Source organism: Populus alba, chromosome 18, assembly GCF_005239225.2.
Source record: "Populus alba chromosome 18, ASM523922v2, whole genome shotgun sequence".
Taxonomy (NCBI): domain Eukaryota; kingdom Viridiplantae; phylum Streptophyta; class Magnoliopsida; order Malpighiales; family Salicaceae; genus Populus; species Populus alba.
Genome location: NC_133301.1, coordinates 8,522,335 through 8,544,770, shown reverse-complemented (window position 1 = coordinate 8,544,770; position 22,436 = coordinate 8,522,335). Strand labels below are relative to the sequence as shown.

Below are 22,436 nucleotides of genomic sequence, written 5' to 3'. Positions count from 1 at the left end.
ATGAGGAAAAAAAAACATTTGAAGTTGATCTTAAATAATATGATCAATGGCAATATTTATGATTGGCTATAAAAAAAAAAAAAAAAAAGCAATCCTTGTAAAATACAAGGATGAAGCGAGTGATCATTAAAAAAAAAATTCATGTGATGAATTAGATTATCCAAGCCTATCTAGTACAGGAATTGTCAACATTTAGAGATAGTTATCCAAGCCTATCAAATTAATGATTTTAAAAAAAATAAATTTAAAACCTAACTAGTTAAGCTAAACTCATAATATTAGAATTGAAATAATTATCATAAAAGGAGGTATGTTTTAGATTGATTACAATTAGTATTAGGATTTAGTATTAGGATTCAATACGTAAACTTTTTCATTTGATATGGACAATCTGTATAGAGTTAAATAGATGTACTTCCTAGCCTAATAAATTTCATTTGATGAGAAAAAATACTGTACTGATAATTAAGTCAAATTCTCACGCTAACACATCATAAATCTTTGAAATCCTTGGATCCAATGCTAGACGTTAATTTTGTAAACATTTTAAATTAAAAGTAAGAGATACCTTACCTATATCGTGGAAAGTGTGTTCAACATGTCAATGAGTTGAAAAATCAATAATGATGTTGACCACACAAGACAAGACAAGATTTCACTATTCAGAAATACTTTAGTATCAACTAGTTATGCTCCTAGAATTGAACCAAAAAAAATATTAATTTAAAAAAAAAAAAAAAAAAAACCTATAATGAAAAAGCATTTGCCTTTCGCATGGATTTTCATAATACAATCCACAATGAAAGGTTTGAGCTTTTTTAGTTATAATTACAATATTAAAAGAAAAAAATTGAAAGAAAAAAATTAATGAAGAAAAAAAAATCTTAATCAACTGAATTAACTTGCCAAACCTGAGATCTGTGTCATGATAACTAAATAGAAAAAAATTAATATTAATGAACTAAATTAAACAAAAAAAATTAATTAAAAACAAAAAAAAAAACCATCGAAAAAAAAAATAATTAAAAAAAAAGAAAAAAAACTCAATTAATTAGGTTAACCCGTCAAACTAGATTAACCTATCAAACATAGAATCCATGTCATGAAAATGTGATAAATAAATAAAAAATTAATATTAATAAACTAAATTACATAAAAAAATAATAATTAAAAAATATTAAAAAAACATATAACTAAAAAACATCATCCTTTCATCCATCTTAGATTTTATTGCGTGTGCAAGGTGATTCTTTTAGTTTATAGCTAATGGACTGATGGGTGCTAATTATCTTTCTTTTTTTATGGCGTTGGTAATCCATTCAATGATGAAAACTTCAGGTTCCGGCTGTCCACGAGTCTCTGATTGGTTCTTTCCTAACGTGGTATGTGGTTTGAATTTGAGGCGAGGATCATTTTACCTGTGACAATTCTCTTCTTCCATGCGAGGGCATAGGGCTCTGGGCGTGCAAGGATCACTTGATGGCATTCCATAAAACTGCTTGAGCTGAATGCATCTGTCAGAAAAAATGCTGAAAGTAAGAAGCTTTAAATAAAATATGGCTGACGACGAGCATACGCGGAAAGCTGGATGAAAGGAAAGCTGCCCCTGATTAGCCGTGTATTAATCTACATAAACTCGTTGTAATATTATCCCAGAAGGTACGGAGAAGATCTAGTTAACTGCACATGGTGACAAGAATCCGGACTGCAACAAAACAAATAGAAAATCTGAATCGATTACACCCACTGGATGTTTTCTATGAAGCCGCCTCCCAGAAATAACAAAGGGTGTCGCTTTCCTTATCAGTGATTATTGCAACATTTGTAACCCAGAAATCAAATACTGTCTCTAAGAACTTCAGAAACAAGAGTGAAGGATAGAATCAAATACTCTTCCAGCGAGAGTGAAGGTTGGGAGCGGAGCTACAAATTTGACTCGGAACTTCTCGGTGGTTGTTTCAGTTGAACTGCATCAAATGCTGAGTCTTGATTTGCCCAGGAAGTGATTAGGTGATGCGCAATTGCAAAGGGTCCAGGAAAAAACATTTGAGCAAGTTCCCCACTTTCTAAATTAAAATCTGATGATGAACTATGTCCTTTCTCAATTCCTTTGCACATCTGTTCTACCTTCGCCGCTGCTGTTCTTTGTGCCTTCTTGTATTCCGCGCACATTAATGCTTTTTGGACATCTTCTCTACTGTGCCATTGAGCATCTAAAACGATTCAAAACTCAAAATATTAGCCTCATGCCACATCTCTACAAGTCATATCCAACTGTAAACTAAAGCAACCACTTCTATTAAACGCAGTTTAACTAATCGAGAGTGGAATGTAGCCAAATCCTCAAAAGGGATCTTGAGACTCGCAGCTTCCAAGAGTCTTGAAGATGTAAAAGAAACACTATTTTGTACCTTTTACTATAGTCAAGTTCAAACATCTAGTTATACAGAGAGTAGTTTTACTTGATGGGGGGGTAAGTAGAATAAAATCTGAAAGTATCGGTAGGACAGGATGATAAGAAAAGAGGACTTTTAGCATCAAGCAAAACATGAGAAAACCACACATTATTGAATCAGTATGAAAATTGACAAGAAAAACATGGAATTAAAATTAATCCCACATAATTGAATTAGTCTAGGAAACAGCACCTTTTCCAGATGATGGAGTGAATACATCTACTTCCAAAATACACTTCTAATTGTAACAATACTCAACAGTTTTTTTTTTTTGAAAAGGAGATGATTGATTTTAAACCACAAAAACAAAAAACAAAATTAGAAAAACTCAAATACAAATTTTTCAAAAACCCAAAGTGCTAAAATTATGATTATAAAAAAAAAATAATAAAAAAAAATCCTTCCACTACATTGTATAGAATAACCAACAAGAGTAGCAAAACAACAAAGGCTCATACTCAAGTTTATTTTGTTATATGTTCAACAATTAAATCTGAAAGTATGCATCAGGTGTTTATTTATAAAAACCCAAACAAAATAAAATAGGAGAACCTAACAATAGTATTAACATGATAAGGAAAAACTAAGGTAATGTCTACTTTCAAAAAATATTATTTTGTTTCTATCACTATTTTTCTTCTTTGTTCTAATAATATTTTTCCACAAAGAATTTTTAAAACTATATTTATTAAATATAAATTATAGATCATTCATACAATTTATATTTAAAACTTGTTAACAACTCTCATTTTTCTTCAAGAACCTATAAATTTTGTGTTCTTTTTTAATTGAGTAATTTTTATTTCCAAAATCATTTTTTAGCTAATTTTTCACATAAATCATATAAAACCATTTAAAAATAGACATAATTTAGTGTATAGGTGAAGTAAATGAGATTGTTTGCATGATTGGTTGACATGGTCAAAACAATTATTAGATATACACTAAATGGTATTGGTGTTGATTAATGATATAGTAAAATAGAAAAATCAAGATAATGCATTACTGGCATCAATATCATTAGACCGGATTTGTTTGCACAAGAAACATATTATCATCTATTCAAAGTTAAATATTACATCCCAAAATCATCAATTGCTATTTGTTGAACATACTAAATTCTGTTAATTATTAAATATATGGTTTGATATCTAAACACAAAATGCATTAGGTATCATAAATTTTTTATATAAACATTTTTCACACAAATTAAATCTAAAATTCTTCACCTCGGCAATTATAATTTAGGAAAAAAATTCAATTTCATTTAGCAATGTAATTGTCTTAGACAACCTCAAATTGATTTTGTTATTTATATCATTGAGGTTGTACATTGAGTTTAAGAAGAAAAGCCAATAGTCAAAATATAACTACGTAACAATTTCCTTTATATCAAAAATTTTTAAAAAAGTTCTGCAAACTTTCCAAAGTAAAAACAAATTGATAATTTGTTTCATTTGACACTTCCAAAACCCAAATAACTAGAATTGATAGATAAATAAATAAATAAAACTCTTATTCCTAGTAATAAGAACTTTAAACCATCATGTTGATAAAGAATTGTCAATTTCAATTATGGATCTTGTTATTGTATTTTTATATTACGAGATATAAAGAATACATAAATTGCACCTCTCAGGGCATTTACTTATTAGTTTATATACATTGATTGTAATCCCACTTTTGAAGGATAGTTTTTGTGAATTAAATAAAGCCTATTCTATTACCTTGTAAAATAGTATAGGTTAGCTTTAATTAAGCTCAAGCCAAATGCACATGCTTTGATACAAAATATGATGCAGGATCTTCCATTATAACATCTAAACACAAGCCTTTTACAAGTTACATAGGTTTGATGGATTAGAAAATGGGGAATGGGATGTATTTAGCTCAAGTTATGCTTTAGAAAAATAAGCAAATAAGAAACGAGGAATTAATTAGGTAAAGGATAAAACAAACCTAGCATCACACTCCTATGAATTCCTAGATTTCACACCTAAGATATGATGCATCACACCCTAACCTTGAAAGTTGAAAATGTATGTTTCATTCACTAAAACCATCCATTAAAAGTGAGGATTGCAACCAATATGTATACCCACTGTTGATCCTAGTTGCAAGTCACTTTTTTAATATTACAGTTGGCTAGTCAACTTTTCCTACTCTATGAACTAGTAAACTAATCCATGTTAGCTCTAAGTAAAGAGCTGCATAGCCATGCCTGTTTTAGCATTAGATTTCCCCCTCTTCAATAGACATTCCATGTGCCATATGCATCAAAATGAAAAATAGTGGAAAAACTTAGGATGTTTAAAAGGAAAAAAAAAAAAAAACCTATTTTAGTATGAAATAGTTTTAAAAAAGGACAATACAAGATGAGGAGACATATGGAAATAAAATTAAATGTACGAGTTTCCCATTTTATCCTACCAATCCTCTATAATCATATAAGAGAAGGACAAGTCTCTACTTAGAAAGCTCAAAACTCTTCAAATTAACATGCCACGTCAACAACTGCTTCCTCAGTCATATTCATGATATGTTATAGATTCCTAAACAGTCAAATAATAATCTAATTGTTGTCTTTCTTTATTTCCATCATTCACCCTTGGTTGGAAAAAACTCAACCTTGAGTTTTGAAGAGTTGAAGTAATAAAAACTCAATGAACATGCAAGTACGAACCTCTAGGAACTTACATATGCTCCAAAGCTCGTTAAAACTTCTTCAGACAACAATGTAGGCAATAAGATAGTAACTTCATCATCCTTGCAACTAAGCCCATCTTGGTTCTTCAAATTCTCAATTTCCCTCAACAAGATTTCTCCAAGGACTTCTACATTGTATTCATCAACTAGTTCTACAATTCGTTACCTCTTGCTTCATAGGACACCCCTCATCTATCATTAACTAGTCAAGTTTAGCATTGACTTTGTCTAATTTTGCTCTAAGTTCAGAATAATAGATTTATGAAGTTTGGACTTAGGTTTCAAAATAAGTAACAAGCTTGCTGATTTTGTAGGTATCCAGTGCTTCTAGCCAATGGAGCTTGATTAACAATTTCTTGTGATGAGTTGAATTTCGTTTTGAAGGATAGATGGAATCAATAAGACTCGCAATATTGTACTACATTTGTAACTTAAGCTTAAATCTATGAGTTGAATATCCATCACACAACAATTTTCATAAACTAGATTATGTCTAAATAGAGCTAGAATAGCATGCCTTACATATTGAAATTGAACTAAAGCAAACTCCTTAAACATGAATATATCCTCCAAATATCCATTTTCACTATATATTTCATGTAACACAACCTTTCAATGAGATAAAGAATATGTGAGAAACTAACCAAAATATTCAACTTAGCTCACTTTTTCATTCCCCAAGAATTCAATTCTCCAATCATAATTATATTTTCTATGATTTTCCAAAGAATGATCATAGGTTAGACATCCCTTTTCTTCTCAAAACACCAAAATTTATTTTTTGAGACCACTATAAATTTTTTCAACATTCCAGAGTAGAAATAGCTTACCACAAATGATTTGATTTATGAGATTGCCTATATCCAATATTTTTTTACATCCAAGTAAGTGGATTTGTGGACTCTTGATACTTTGTTACAGGTGATGCAGAAGCTTTTTTAGAAAAATAGATATTTTCTAATTTTTTATTTTTTTATTTTCTATTCTTTATTATGATTTTTTTCTAGTTAGTTTTTCTTCTTTTTTTTCCTAGTTTATTTTTTTCTATTCAATATGATTAGGGTTTTTTAGTTTTTTCTATATAACATGTACTAATAGCTTTTTGGCAAGTGTAGACATGAATGAATAAAATAAAATATTTGAGTCCTAATACTTACGGTGTTTTTAATCCTTTAGGGTTTTGACATGTAACAAACTCTTTTATCATTCGCTCTCATCTACATCAATTGGTATCAAAGCCCAGTGATCCTTAATTGTTATTTTGTTTTGTTGTGTGTCATGGCTAAAAGAGGTTATCAGATTAGGATGTGCTTGTGTAGGAGAGAATGAAGAGTTTCCCTCAAGAAAAAAACTTCCAAGAACTAGTGTGTTATTTCGCCTATTTCAGTTGTTGTCTATCGAAATCCTTGGTGGTGGGACCCACGATGAGATGACTAACATAAAGATATTGTATTAGGAATCCACGATGAAGTAGTACAAGCAAACATGTTGTGTTGGGGATCCATGATAGGGTGATCTATACAAAGATGTTAGAAACCCATGATTAGGTGAGTTGGGTCCATATACAAAAAGAGGTTCTTGATACAAGGCAATTTTTAATTAATGACTGAACTCAATGATGAGTTCCTTCACAAAAGGAAAATTGATGCAAGAGCTTTTTTAGAAAAATAGTTGTTTTTATATTCTATATTATGATGTTTTTTTTCCTACATGAAGGGAATATTTTTCCTAGTTTATTTTTTTCTATTTAGTATTATTAAGGTTTTCTAGTTTTTTTCTATATGAAAGGTTGTAATAGCTTTTTGACAAGTGGAGACATAAATTAATAAAATTAAGTATTTTTAGAGTCCATATACTTATGATGTTTTTGGTCTTTACAGGTTTTAACATGTAACAAACTCCTTTATCCTTCTCTCATCTTTGCATAAAAAGTACTCTTAATCGCAATAGCAATTTTATTTTATTTTTTTCTTATAAAATAAGAATAAACCTAGCCAAATCTCTACTGAATCCTTATAGAAATTCAAGGAATAGATACAAGATTGAGGAAGAGAACAATCTCTGTTGAATTTCTATGAGACCAAACTAATGCAGAACTACCAACAAGACCACCAAAATAAGAGTGGCACTCAGACACACTCTAAGAGAACTCAAATTTATATTATTCAATATACAATGATCAAACAAAATGTAAATATAGGAAACGTATTTATTGCCACCTAAAACGAATAAAATAGGAAAACATAATAATAGCACTAATTTGATAAGAAACTACAATTCAAATTTCATTACTAAATAATAAATGTTAATATTCCTATAAATACCAAAAATTTAGCACAATCATACATTATTAAAATTCTTATATGGTCAAATAATATTCCTATTGTTGTCTTTTTGTTCCCCATCACAACTTATAACATAATTCAAATGGCAACTATATAATTAGAGCACCAGTAAAAAGTATATATTACATAAATACAAAGAAATGAGGGAGACTAATATAACTACTAAAGAGTAAAAAGTATATATTACATAAATACAAAGAAATGAGGGAGACTAATATATAAATACAAAGAAATGAAGGAGACCAATATAACTAGTTAAGACTAATACAGTCTCACCACCAAAAATCAAATCAACTTTGTGAAACTATAAATTAGGTTGCATTTAAGAGTTTAGGTGATTCAATTAGATTAGTTTTATTTGTTTGTAATTGTTGTTATCCTTACTATTTCTTTTCTATTTTCTTTTCTATAGTTAAGTTATCCAAACCTTTGCCACATCTAAATTTGACATGTGCGCAAATTCAGCCAACCTAAAGGTAATAAATTTGGCTACTATTATTGCTTTAGAGTTTGTCACAAGAAGTCACTTATTTTGCCAAGAAATTTTAGCCATACAGCACAAATAGGTGATTTTGTATACAAAAGAAAGATTTTTCATCAAAAAGAAAGGCCCAAGCATAAGCAACCAAATTTTAAATCTTCAAATACCTTCTAACTCTTCCTTGTCTACATTTATTTCAAATGATTTTGCATATGCAAAGAATCCGACCATCAGCTGACATGGCATGCTGCTTGGGCCAACTGACAAGAAACCAGAACAGGTGCACAATAAGTTAGCAGCATTTGTAAATAAATAAATCAGAGAGTAACGAGAACTATAACAATTTTGCATGAAAAGACAAAATTGAAGTCATAAAATAACTGCACTCTAATCAATCTACAAAACAAAGACAGCAAAAAGAAGCCAATTGTTAGGCTAGGCCAAATCGAACTCTACACAAATAATTCTGTCAAACAACCTTACACTTTGAAACCTTCCATCCAACTCCATGAGCGATGGAGCAAAAACAATAGGTAAAATAATATAATTTTTTAGTTTGTTATTGATTATTAACTTTACACTAGTTTTTCTTTTTGATACAATCTCAATTCCTTTTTTTTTCTTTTCATAAAAATTTTCATATGTATTTACATTTTTTAATTTTTCTTTTTATACAATCTCAACTCCCACTTGGGGGGGGGGGGGGGGGTTTCAAATCTCCCTAAAATGGAAGCATATAGATTCAGTTAGACCAAGTACTGATGTGACCAAATGTCTAAAGTAGATAGACAATTGATGAATTTTAGACTGCAACATTATTAGGATCAAATAATTATCAATGAACACATTTGTCAAAGAACCATGTAGCTCTCAATAAGAGAGAAGGAGAAAGAGTAAGATGGTTTGGGCATATGCTGACTTTGATTCAAGGAACTGAGAGGCTAATAGTGGAAAGAGGTAAAGGGAAACCAAAATAATGTGGATGGAAATGGTATCGAATGATTTAGACTATAATGATATTGAGATGAATTTGGATTAAGATCGCAAAAAAATGGCACAAAAGCATCTATATAACTGCCCTCAACTAGTTTGGGATTGCAGCTTGGTTGTTGTAGCAATATCGATGGGGAATATTGTGACTGCAGAATCTCAGATTACTTGAAGTTATAATGAAGGCAAAATAATCTAACCCTTTTGACAGTGGCATTTTCATGGAATAACAAGCAACAAAATTAGATGAAAATTCTAGTTCTCATGCATTCTGCAGGAAGCGATAACTTTATGGCTTTGGGAATTCATCTACTCATAGAATTGTTATCCATTTTTTTTCTTTCCTTACAAAAGAAAACAGATATATGATTTTGGAGAATCATGTTTTGAGTTTTTCTACTATTTAAAAAACTGAATTAATAGTTTTCCAAAATTTTCAAACTTCAGAAAACTGTTTTATTAGTAGTTTTTAAGAAAAAAATAAAAACCTTCAAAACAAGTTTTCTAATTTTTTTCATTTTGAAAGAACCTTGCTAAGATTCCCTTTTTCTATGGACAAAATTCCAAAGTAAATGCATTGTATTGTTACACTCATCGTAATAGCACAAGGTTGGCATTTTAGAATTTTGCATTTTGTGCTCACTAATCTTATATCCAGTGAAATGACTGCACCAAAGATGATGAATTATAGTGTCTGTGTTTGGGTATGGATATACTTTAACCTTTAAGGTGCTAAAAGCCTAAAACTACCAAAAGTTGCTGATCTTTGGTCCCCACTATATGACTAATGAAATGTTAATGCTGTTAGTTTTGTTGATTAAAGAACAAATGACCAAAATATCTCGCTTTGTTTCATTTCCAGTAAGATGGACATGCAAGCGAAAAGTTGAAGAAATATGCAGTCATAAAAGAGTAGTAAAGGTAATACCAGGCCACGGTTGAGAACTATGATATTTTACTTCTCCTACTTCAATAGCAGTCTCTTCCCAAGTTTCTCTCCTCACTGCCTCTTCTAAGCTTTCTCCGGGCTAGACACAATAAAGGATTTAAAAAATTATAATTTCATTACAGAAAAGAGAATAAAATAATTGGCAACTAGATGAGTTCTCGTGATGAAATCATGAGGTTCATATCAAATATATTAAATGCTTGTATACATTTTGGATTCTTCAGCTTACAAAATCTGCTTCTAGCTTTGTGAACAGTTGAAATTGCCAAGAAAAATACCTCTATGAAACCAGCTAAGCAACTCCACATTCGGGGTACAAATCTTGACTGTCTGCCTAAAAGGACACGGTCATTTTCTCGGTCAATAACTAACATGATGACAACCTGCAGTAAGAGAGCAGAAATTCTCACAGTCAATGCGTCGCTAGCATTTTAAACAACATTCACAGCAGAGAGGCATATGAATCACTGTACTGGATCCACACGAGGATAGATTTTCCTTCTGCACAATTCATTTGAGCATTGTTTCCGCCTCCCAGATTCCATGGTGATAGTTTTCTCTCCACAATATCCACAAAAACGTGAGATGTTATGCCACTCCAGCAACGCTTTGGCCTAACAAATATAAAGACTAAAATGGTAAATAAAGAACTCTTATTGTTTGGAACCAAATCACATGTTGAATAGAATTCAATTCATAAGACAATTTGAATTCAATTCATATCCTATTACAATTTTTATGATTAGAATAAAATACTAAATCACATAATTGAATTCAAATATTCTTTTTGAAATACTTGTGAAAATAAATTGAATTAGCAATCTTGACTATTTTAACCGTAATTTATTATTTTTGTTACAAAATCATTTTTGTTAAGATAAGCAGCACCTACAGCTAAACCAAAAACCACAACTCATTGACCTCCATGGATCTTTGATCCAACAATGCTTTGGTATAGCAGCTCTAATATCAGACAAGTTAAATGGAGGTGATGAGCCAGGGTCAAATTAAAGCCATTAACTTTATTATCTTCCTCACCATATGCAACCCCATTCGGAGCACACATTTTAAGCCTCCAATTCCTCTCCCTAAAACACCCAATTGAAAACTTATCAATAGGAGTCAGTTTATTCTCTCCATCTAAGCTTTCAAGGATATACCAGCTATATTGATCTGTCTTGGTTTGACATGGTTTACAGATTCTTATTAAATCTAGGAGTGTCTTGTTGGTGTATAAAAATCTTGTCTTTGAAGGGTTATTGTGAGAGATGATTCCAGTTCTTGGTCTAGGCAAAATTTGAGGAAGAGGCTTTAGGCCATATTTTGACAACACCAAGTTAGCCATTGGAACCCAAACTGGATGTCTCTCTCTGGCTTCAGAAAAAGAGCGAGTGAAAGAATAAATGAAGCAGGAAACTAGTTAAATATAATAAAGAATACTCTACTTGGAATTGATGAGATAAAGATATAGTGTTGGGTTCTTGGGAGAAAATAGAGAGGTGGGTATTTTTAGATTAGGTATTTTAAAAAGAATTACTGCAGCAAACCAGAGGGGTGATCTGATTTGCTTTCGCACTTTTTTTATGAATTAAATTCCATTTGGAATTCAAATCAATACCCTTCTAAGGTTAGAAGGTTCCAAACACAAGAATTGATTTAACCCTGTCAAGACAGCCTATTAGTGCATCAAAATGGAATATATATAATAATTAAATAGGAGTGTGTTAACGAGGTAACACGGACCCTGACCTATTAGAATTGGAGAAAATGGCATAGATTTATGTCATGAGGCTAACCAGCAGCAAGGTCATGGAAACACCCACCCACTAGGTTCCAACTCTCATTCGGAAGAAAGGGAAGAAAATTCCATGGCAAGTGAGACCTTTCTATTAAGATGCTAAATTAAAGAAAAAACCCTGTGAGGGGAAAGAAAGAAATAAGTAATGAAGATGAGAAATTGTGACAAGCACATGTTTGTAGCCTCATCAACTCAATTAAACCTCACATCCAAATTATATCACTAGTCTACGCTTAGTTATCCATATACTTATGTCGCAATTCAGCTTCTAGAGAATAAACATGAGAGCAGCTCAGGTAAATATTTTCGCTATGTTGCGTGAGGTTTGAATTTTAAGTTTCAAGAAAATTTTTCCATGGCTTTGAAAAAGTTGAAACATTCAATAAATAAATGGCACCATCAAATTTTCAAAACTAAATTGGTAATACAGATATATCCCAACTATAAAGACTAGAAGACAGAAGAGGTAAAAAAGAAGAAGAAGCATTTTCAGTAACTAGAAAACCTAACATTCATATCACCATTTAACTTGAGGCAATTAAATGATCGGAAACTCATTCTTGGAATGAAGCACATAAGTTTAAGAAATTAACCAACTGAAAACCAAAACCAACTTACATGACCAGCAACAGCCAAATCAGACATGGCCCGCTCGTCAGCCCAATCTGTAGCCACCATAAGTGTCCTTAACTCTACAAAGCAAAACTGCTTGCTAACAGAATCAGTGACCAAACTATTTTCTCCAGAGACATCAATTGCCCAATAAACCACATCCTCCTCAGACCTAGAACCCAGATAAAACATGTTGTCTCCGCTCAATTCATCCCCAGAACCAGAAAATAAACCTTTACAATCATCCAAACTGATCCAACCCAGATGCCACTTGGGCCCCAAATCACCGTCTGTGCTACTGGACGATGCCAAAGGCCTGCCCTTCCTAAAGGGTAGAACCTTGAAATTAAGAGAAGATAATTGGTGGGTATTGCCTAAAAGTTGAGTTTTGAGGGTTTCAAAGGCTAGGGGAGGTGATAATGGGTCGGTCGATTTGGGTGTTTTAGATCTTAGAGGATTGCCTGCAAAGGCATGGGATTGTAGGTTTGTGGACATGGTGGTTTTGGTACCGAAATAGGATACAGCTTTTCTTGTGAAGGAGAAAGTTGTTGCTTTGGGAGAGAGGATGAACTTCTTAGAGAGAGTACAACACAGAGTAAACGTGGATGATGAAGAGAGGAGTGAGGGCATTGCTCTCTTCTTCCATTGGGGTCTTCGGCTTTTTACTTGTACCGTTTCAAATTTCAAGAATGCCGACTGGTTGCATGGCTCAGATTAAGATGCGTGTTCAATTTCTTGACAACTGTCAGAGTCTGAATTTTATTCATGAAAATAAAACGAACAAACCCACGACGTTTGATATTTTGGTTGTTGTTGAAAATATTTTTTATTTAAAAATATATTAAAATAATATTTTTTATATTAATATAATAAAATAATTAAAAAATATTAAATTTTTAAAATACAAAAATAATCTAGCAATTAAATCCCAGGTCATGCTTTGCTTGTCATCTCTTTTTACTTATGAAAAACTTTAATTTAATATAATAATATAATAGATGTTACTTTTTAAATGATTTTTCTATAGTACCATAACAAAATAATTAAAAAACAAAATAAAAAAATATTACTTTGAAACTAAAAAGATTTAAAATTTTTAAAAGCATGATTAGATCGCAATGTCAAACAGTTCAGGGTTGAGTCAGCCCGAGTTATTCCATCAGATCCACAACTCGAGTCATAAGATCAAAATAATATAATAAAAAAATCACAAAACTCTTTTTTTAAATAAAAAAATATTAATTAGCATTAACTTTTTTAAATTTATGATTTTGATCATTATAGTAGAAGCATTTTACCTAAAAAAATCATGAAATACAATTCTCAATCAATTAAAAATTAAAAGATGAAATTGAAAAAATAATTTTAATTATATAAAAGGATTTAAAAAAATAATAATTAAAAAAATAAGAATCAAAACTAAAACAAAAAATAAATTTTATCTTTAATTGTAAGATGAAATTGAAAAGAAAAAAATAAATTTGGTCTTTGATTAAATGATAAAATTAAAAAAGAAAAAAAATAATAAAAAAACTAAAAAAAATTATCAAAATAAAAATAAAAATAAAAAATTTTCTTACAAAACATAGCATAGAGAATCAAACACGCCTATATTGGAATGTTTGGAGCTAACTTGAGGTTTCTTTTAAAATTATTAATTTAATTATATGAATTCATAAATTTAATATTTTATCATTTAATTTAAAAATTAATTTAAAGAATAGAAGTAACATAAATATATTTTTTAAATCATCTCATACCCCCATAATTTCAAATTTTAGTCACTTTGACTGCTTTTTTTATTTAAAATTATACCTATCCTTCTGTTTAATTTTGAAATTTATTAATCCTTCCATCAACTTACGACGCAGAAGATCTATTAATATGACAGAATAACGTTAATAGACCAATCTTTTACTAATTAAATGAAAAAAAACATGGTTTAAATTTGAATCGAAAATGGAAAACAAAGTAACAAGTTAATATTGTTTTTTGAAGTGGGAACTGTCATCTTAAAAATTAGGGGAAATGATTTTGCATTTCCTTTTATTTTAGAGATTATGTCTTATTTATCTTAATATTTATTTTTGTGTTTTAAAAAAATTTAAAATATTTTTATTTTTTATATATTTTTAGATTATTTTGATGTATTGATATTAAAAATATTTTTTAAAAAATAAAAAATATATTATTTCCATATATTTCTAAATAAAACATCCTAAAAAAAAATTTACAATTACATTTCCAAACAGCCTACCTAAAGCAAGAAAGTTACGTAAAGCACAATCTAGGGAAACAAATTCCATGCATTCCACTGTAAACTAAAACAATACTTTCATAATTTATTTTTAACCATGTATGCATACTTAGATGTAATATGGACAGCTAAAATACGCAATATTCATTCCTTCTTTTTTTAGGATTCTTGGTTAGTTATTTATTTCAAACCTGAATTTTTTTTTTATTTCATCTTTTCACATTATATTTATATTATTTAAATCATTATAATTCCTTTTAATTAATGTGATTCATCATATTTGAAGAATCAAAGGATACAACGCTTGATTTTCAAGGAATAAGATTTAAATTTTTTAATTTAAAATTTTGAAATAATAATGAACAAGTTTAACACATGAGGAAAAAGCCACCCTTTTTTCCCTTTTTCACCATTTATTAGGTGCATAAAAGTTCACTTTGGTCCCTACTTTTCTTAATTTTTTCATTCTAGTCCTTGTGTTTTTTAGGGTTTAAGGTTTTGTTTCTAAATTTTATTTTTTTATGTTTTAGTCTCTAAAATTTAAGAGAAAATAAAAAATTTATGAAAAATAGAGATTAGAGGGAAAGTAATTGGCTGACCACATTTCAAAGTTTAAAAAGTTATTTTTGAGGTTGATGGGCTCAAATAGAGATTAGAGTGTGTTTGGCAGTGTGGTAGCGGTTGTTTTTCAAATAACTTTTCATGCCGAAATACATGTCAATGATGTTTTTTTATTTTTTTAAAAATTATTTTTGACATCACCACATCAAAACAATCCAAAACATACAAGTCATATTAAATTTTAGTAAAAAAAAAATTGAATTTTTTGAGAACGCGGTTTGCACCGCGTTCCCAAACGGTGTCTTAATAGATGAGTGTCATTAAGATGTTTTTGAACTTCCATCTCACTTGAGAAAATAAAAGCAGGGTTAAGGAAGAAGTTTATTGTTTAATTTTATATTTTTGAATCAATTAAGGGGTGATTTGGGGATATGAATTGCTTTATTAAGCTTTTTATGGGTATTTATTAAGTGTTTTTAGGTAAAAATTGATTGAAAATATTTTCAATTCTTGAGGATGGAAAGGTAAGAAGTCCTTTATTAAAAGTAATCTAACCATAACTGACGAAAGTTATGTATATACTGGTTTTTGTACTTTAAAAGCTTAATTTCCCCGTAATATTGCAGTATATTGTTTATATCTTTGCTATGAATAGTCAATAATTGATTAATCTTGCTGCATTACAGCCATGGATGTGAATCGCGAGGCTTACGAAATAGGACTACCAATTATAAGAAATGTTGGTGTCGAACACAAAATTAACTTCATAGAATCAGAAGCTCAACCGATTATTGACAAGCTATTAGAAGATGCAAGGACTCAAGTCCTTTAGAGATTTTAACATGGTTTAATTTTTATTCTTGTTGTTGAAACCTACATAGCAGTAGTCCCTTATACAATTTAAGTGAAGAACAATAGAGTATATGTTCATTTCATTGGGAGGATCTGGTAGTAATCTAGTTGGTTAAAAAAGTTCTTGATCTGACAATGCTCAATATTCAAATCTGACTAAGAATCTGCCATAAGAACAATAATCCATAGGACTTAATAAAGGTGTACGTCAATTTTTCAACATGTCATGAGTGACAGAATATAGCTAGGATGGTTAGATATCATACAAAACCGAGTCAGAATCAGAGTCTAAGTTGGAATAAAAATTGTGACAACAACATAACCATTTCTTTTTTTCTTTTTTAGTGTAAATTCTGAGGGATTTATTCAACCTTAAAGATCGGATAAAAAAGAAACGAATTTAGCATTATGAAAATTCCTGATGAACCTAAGAACATATGACGATTTTGGTAGCAAAGAGGAAGGATAAAAGGAGCAGAAAACAACTCAAACAAGATTTAAAAAAAAAAATATTTATTTCTCTGTTTTTGTTAATCTTCTGGCGAACATGAGTTAAACTCCTACATTCTGTTCAAAATAAGTATACACCATCTCCAGCACGTGGGGTCTAAAATTAAGTAACAACAAAATCTAACTGATCTTTTTGTGAACTTAAGGTCAAAACTTAGATGGTTTTTTTTATATGATAAAGACCGAAACCAATACATGCTCACACAAAAGCTTACATCTAAAATCCGAATGGTTATAGTGCCCCTTACACTTTAATAATATATCTCACTAAAAAATAATAAACCAACACTCACTCATAAAAATATATTAAAGTAGAAATACCAACTCTTTAGCAAGAATTACTACAATATTAGCTTTTTTTTTTCTTTTTAACTTTTTTTGTTTGATTTTGTTTGTTAATTTTATTTTTTTTATTTAGTTATCAGATTTTCATGATACGGATCTCCGGTTTGATGGGTTAACCTGATTTGACGAGTTATTTTTTTCATTTAGTTTAGTTTGTTAAAGTTAATTTTCTTTCTATTTAATTATCAGACTTTCATACTTTCATGACACGTATTATGGGTTTGACGGGTTAACTTGGTTTAATGGGTAAACCCGTTATTTTTTTTTATTTAATTATCAAACTTTCATGACGCGAATCTCAGGTTTTACAGGATAATTTGGTTTAAAGGGTTAACCCAATTAATTCAATTTTTTTTCCTTTTTCTTCATTAGTTTTTTCCTTCCTGTTGATTTTTTTTCTTTATTTTTTTAATTAATCTATTTAATTATCACACTTTTATGACACGACCTTATAGGCAGACTCACATCCAATATTCTTAGGTTTGGTGTTATAGCTAGGCTCACTTAAACTTAGGTAATGCAAGTTTAATTTGATTATTAATATTATAAATATTACTCTTAGGTCAGATGTTGCAGCCAAACTCAAGATTATTGGGTATAGCTTTGCAAAAAAACCCAAGATTTTTAAATTTTTGTTTTTTTAATATTTTTTATAAAAAAATGACCCATAACATTGCGCGAGACATGCATCTAGTAACTTTCGAGAGGGGGTGGTCCAACCAACCACCCAACCACGCCAGGCCTTAGAGAGGTCAGCTGGTCCAATCCCCAAGCCACCCCCATGTGCTGATAATCCATGTACGGACTCTGTATTTCGGGGATCATACGGATTCCTTTTCAAGGCTCGCTGTTACTAATCCCATATGTTTTTTTTTTTTCACCCCTCGGTTAATGATCTCTATGTATTAAAATTAAAAATAAATTAAAAAGAGTAAGAAAATCTTTCAAACATAAAATCAAAAGCTCTGATCTGATAGAGCCCATCTACGGGGTTATATTGCATTTTGTACCATGATCTAATCGGGTCGATGGGCGGACGGAGGAACGATACCTCGTAAATTGCTATATTATGTTAGCAAGGTCAAACAAAATGGAAACATCGCCATCCCATCTTCTTCTAAGGTTACTATCTTCTCAAATCTCAAAGCCAACACCACCGCGGCAGTACCAAGCCAGGTAGTCTCTCTCACCCCCTCTGCTCACTTCATTGTATCCATGCTTGGGACCATATTCGCGATTTATCAACTTTTGTTAGTTAAATGATTCATTTCCCATTGATGAGATCATTATTAAAGGTTTCAATTGATTCAACAATTAGATGATATTGGGATTAGGACCCAAAAGAAACTTGGGAATTTAGTACTTGGACCATAAAGCTTTCACTTGATGGTGTTTTCTTATGTAGTAATGTAGAAGTTTATGGTTAGATATGAAAATAAAAGGGGGTAGAGCTCACTGGTTTAAACTTTGTTTGGAGGCCCAGGCATGTTCACAGGTATAGGGATAATTCACACTCACGAATTGCTATTTGAATGTTCATCGTGTCATCAGATCCTGGACTTGCCCACCTCGAATCTGAACTAGAGATCACATCACATACCCTTCCATGTTTGATTCAATGATAATCCTTGTTATGGGATGTCACCATTACTTAATTTGAATATATGACAGTACCATCAATATCTTTTTGTTGAACTATAACTAAGAATTTGAGTCAGAAATTAACAAATGATGTTTCATTTGGAGTATGTAGCAATAGCTTTGTGCTGTCCAACTATACGAATCAATTATAGTGAATGTGATGGTTAATATTTCTCTATCCTGCGTGCAGGACTGCACAAGCATAATATACAGGAGTACAATTTCTTAACAGCCTAGCAGCTTTCTTCCATTTGAGGCAATTAAGTCTGTGGCTAGCTAGATAGCATTTGAAGTAGGTTTCAGTGGCAATGGACTCAAAGAAAGCAATTTCTTTTTCAAAGGGGTTATTGCAGAGTGAAGAATTATATCAGGTATATGATCTGTTAGTTTTGTGTGTTTCCCTTCTTTTTTGTCTCCACTACAAATGCACTGTTCATTCGTATCCATAATATATGCCATGGTCAAGGTCTAGCTTTGGCTTACCTTAATTTTTTTGCAACAGTATGTCCTGGAGACCAGCGTGTATCCGCGTGAACCAGAGCCTCTCAGAGAGCTAAGGATGCTTACTGCTACCCACCCAAGGTAACCACATAATCATTCAACTTGTTCACCAGAAATCCACTAGTAATTTGCCTTTTACTCACATAGGTTTTTGATGACACTAAATTTGAAGATTAATGAGCTTCTTGTTATTTTCAGGGCCATGATGGCTACTGCACCAGATGCTGGTCAGTTGATGGCAATGCTCTTGACGCTAGTAAATGCACAAAAAACAATTGAAGTGGGGGTTTTCACTGGGTACTCCCTTCTCCTCACTGCTCTTTCAATTCCTGAGGATGGAAAGGTAAGAAGTCCTTTATTAAAAGTAATCTAACCACAACTGACCAATGTTATGTATATACTGGTTTTTGTACTTTAAAGGCTTGATTTCCTCGTAATATTATAGTATATTGATTATATCTTTGCTATGAACAGTCAATAATTGATTATCCTTGCTGCAGATTACAGCCATAGATGTGAATCGCGAGGCTTACGAAATAGGACTACCAATTATTAGAAATGCTGGTGTTGAACACAAAATTAACTTCATAGAATCAGAAGCTCAACCGATTCTTGACAAGCTATTAGAAGATGTAAGGACTCAAGTCCTTGAGAGATTTTAACATGGTTTAATTTTTATTCTTGCTGTTGAAACCTGCACAACAGTCCTTATACAATTTAAGTGAAGAACAATAGAGTATGTGTTCATTTCATTGGGAGAAAGAACACCACGCAAACTGAATCTTAGGGGTTTAAAATATATGTTGCCCGAATTTTATCCATCTTTTCTATCCTCTACCATTCATTCAATTAATATCAGATTCATTTTGGTAATAAGATTTTTGTTTTTGAAATTTGTTGCAGCATGGAAATGAAGGCAGTTTTGATTTTGCTTTTGTTGATGCTGACAAAGTCAATTACTGGAACTACCACGAGAGGCTAATGAAATTGTTAAAGGTGGGGGGAATAGTTGTCTATGACAACACACTGTGGGGAGGGACAGTTGCTTTGTCAGAAGAGTCTACTCCAGAGAACAAGAAAGCAAGCAGGCAATTTATAATTGAATTTAACAAATTGCTTGCAGCTGACTCCCGCGTCCAAATCTCACATGCTCCATTGGGTGATGGGATCACCATTTGCAGGCGAATCTACTGAATATCTGCCTTATACTCGCTTGTGCTACTGTGTGAATGCAAGAGGTGAAAGCTTAATAAGAGCCATTTTACTCCGTGATCACAAGATATAATAATATCGTGAATGAAATTCTGACCACCATTTTCTGGTTGATTCGGCTGAAATGTCTTGAAATATAAAACTTTGCTATTTGTATTGGATTGAATTAAGTATGTATTTGTTTATGCGGTGTAAAAGGTGTTTTTTAATTGAAAATATATTATAATATATTTTTTTATTTTTTATATTAGTACTTTAAAACTATCAAAAGCATTTTAAAAAATATTAATTTGATATTAAAAAAAAAAGTTATTTGAAAAATATTTTTAAAAATAAAAGCTATGTGATAGGAGTTGTGGCCTTTTATGGAGTATTTTTTTCAGTAGCATGCATTTCAACGAAAAAAAAATAAAATAACATTAAGTTAGCAGTTTAATAAATTATTTTAGATTTTATTTTAAATTTTTAGCTCAAGAGTTAAAAGAAGGAAGCAAGTATTGTTGCCCACCATTCTATCTCTTAGGGTTGTCCTAGCATAAATGAACCAACAAAAAAAAGTGTGAAGTCGTGTTCTTCTTGCAACAAGTCTCTCATCGTACAAAGAAGAAGCAGAAAAACATGTGTTAGACATGTCACGAGCCCTCCAATGCCGAGAAAATATATGACATATGCATGTTATCAAGCTTTCCAAGAGCCCCGTGTAAAAATTTGAAAATAATTGCTTGAACTGTTTTCAACTTTTTAAACCCGTAGGAATTCATTAGGCTATTATAAGAATTTTCTTGCATTGATTTATTCATTGTGTATAGAATAAAAAGAATAAGTGCATGACCGCACTTTTTCTAAAATTGTAAATATACTAAACTAGCAAGGAATGATGTTTAGTTCATAACAATAGCATTTATAATATAAAAATTTATCCAAAAAAAATCTAAAGCGTATATAATTTTAAATTTATAAACATGCAAAAGCATAATTCAAGTAAAACATACTTTCAATATAAAAAATAAAAGAATACTAGCATGTATATTAAATACATATATTTAAACTTGCAATTGATATAAAATAAAAAAACCTAAAATATATACTAATAATAAAAATAACTATGTTTAAATTAAAATGAAAAGGGATATTTATTTGTTGTAGTACTTTGAAGTAATGAAATTTTTGTTGTCGTCAATAATGAATCTTTTGCCTTTAAAACTTTATTGCTCATGACTTGTACAATTAGGATATTTGCAATATGTTTCTTAAGATTTCAACAACACAATCTTAGTTTATATATACTTCTAAAAATATATCTTTAAACCAAAGTGAAATAACTCAATTATCTCTTAACAAAGTGAACCTAAGCTTTAGATTTAGAAGGAAACTGAAGCATAAAAAGAGAAGAAAACACTAAGATTGAGGTGAGGAAGACTGCAAAAAATCTAAAAAACATTGTTTAAAACTCTTCATTCACCTTTTTTTTATATAGTGGATTTGTGAAGCTAGAAAGCTAAATAAATAATTATAGTAATAATCAGAATTAATTCTCATATAATTAACCTTTTATTAACCACCATAAATAAAGAATCAAATCTAAACACAATTACTATAAATCTGTATTTTTAAGCTGAAAAACAATTTAGATTTGCAACAAAATCTTATCGAATAGACTATTAATATTAATAAGTTAGACTAATAAACAATAGTTTAGAAGAAATACTTCTTCAAGGACTAGGCCCAAGTCCAAATATCATTTGGAAAAAATATCTTTTTATGGATCAAGATATTATTTTACAATAAATCCAAACTCAAGCTTAAACTCGATCCGAAGCCCAATCATAAGTTAGGTTAGGCTAGCACATGTATATGTGGGTTTAATCACAAAGCCCATCTTGCCTAGAATCTTTCCCCTAAAAAAGTTTGGGTCTATTTAGGCTTAATTTTGACTTTTCAACTACCTATGTTACAAATACTAGGAAAGTTTTGTTCTTTCTAACGTGAGATAGAGTTTTTTAGATGGTTTTGGGTTTCATTTTACCAAATGTATTTTTAGATCAATTTCTTATTTACCCATAAGGTTACTTTATATGGATATGTGCTTAATTGATTGAATAATTAGAAGAAGACCTATAAATTTGCCATACATAATGATAAAGAATATGATTATGACACGAGATAAAAAACAAAAGTCATTACCCTGTGTCAATGTTTATCCACCATTTTTTAACATTT

At 30.6% G+C, this 22,436-nt stretch overlaps 2 protein-coding genes across 5 annotated transcripts; one reads left to right on the top strand and one right to left on the bottom strand.

The window, feature by feature from the left end:
* Nucleotides 1–1,111: 1,111 nt before the first annotated feature.
* Nucleotides 1,112–13,071, bottom strand: LOC118054175 (nudix hydrolase 19, chloroplastic). Of its 3 annotated transcripts, XM_035065650.2 has the most exons (7): nucleotides 12,344–13,068; nucleotides 10,401–10,541; nucleotides 10,206–10,310; nucleotides 9,907–10,006; nucleotides 8,156–8,248; nucleotides 1,892–2,213; nucleotides 1,112–1,514 (listed from the first exon to the last, which is right to left on the bottom strand). In XM_035065650.2, the coding sequence occupies exons 1-6, from the start codon at nucleotides 12,965–12,967 to the stop codon at nucleotides 1,924–1,926; spliced, it is 1,353 nt and encodes a 450-aa protein (XP_034921541.1). In that variant the 5' UTR covers nucleotides 12,968–13,068; the 3' UTR covers nucleotides 1,112–1,514; nucleotides 1,892–1,923. The 3 variants fall into 3 exon arrangements, with proteins under 3 accessions (XP_034921541.1, XP_034921540.1, XP_073262472.1); XM_035065649.2 differs by lacking the exon at nucleotides 1,112–1,514 and having other exon boundaries at nucleotides 1,704–2,213; nucleotides 12,344–13,067; XM_073406371.1 differs by lacking the exons at nucleotides 1,112–1,514; nucleotides 8,156–8,248 and having other exon boundaries at nucleotides 1,704–2,213; nucleotides 12,344–13,071.
* A 4,740-nt stretch (nucleotides 13,072–17,811) lies between these two features.
* LOC118054196 (probable caffeoyl-CoA O-methyltransferase At4g26220) lies at nucleotides 17,812–20,461 on the top strand. Of its 2 annotated transcripts, XM_035065682.2 has the most exons (6): nucleotides 17,824–18,038; nucleotides 18,694–18,874; nucleotides 19,006–19,085; nucleotides 19,203–19,347; nucleotides 19,505–19,636; nucleotides 19,908–20,461. In XM_035065682.2, exons 2-6 carry the CDS (start codon nucleotides 18,812–18,814, stop codon nucleotides 20,196–20,198), a joined length of 711 nt encoding a protein of 236 aa, XP_034921573.1. In that variant the 5' UTR covers nucleotides 17,824–18,038; nucleotides 18,694–18,811; the 3' UTR covers nucleotides 20,199–20,461. The 2 variants fall into 2 exon arrangements, with proteins under 2 accessions (XP_034921574.1, XP_034921573.1); XM_035065683.2 differs by lacking the exon at nucleotides 19,505–19,636 and having other exon boundaries at nucleotides 17,812–18,038.
* Nucleotides 20,462–22,436: the final 1,975 nt, after the last annotated feature.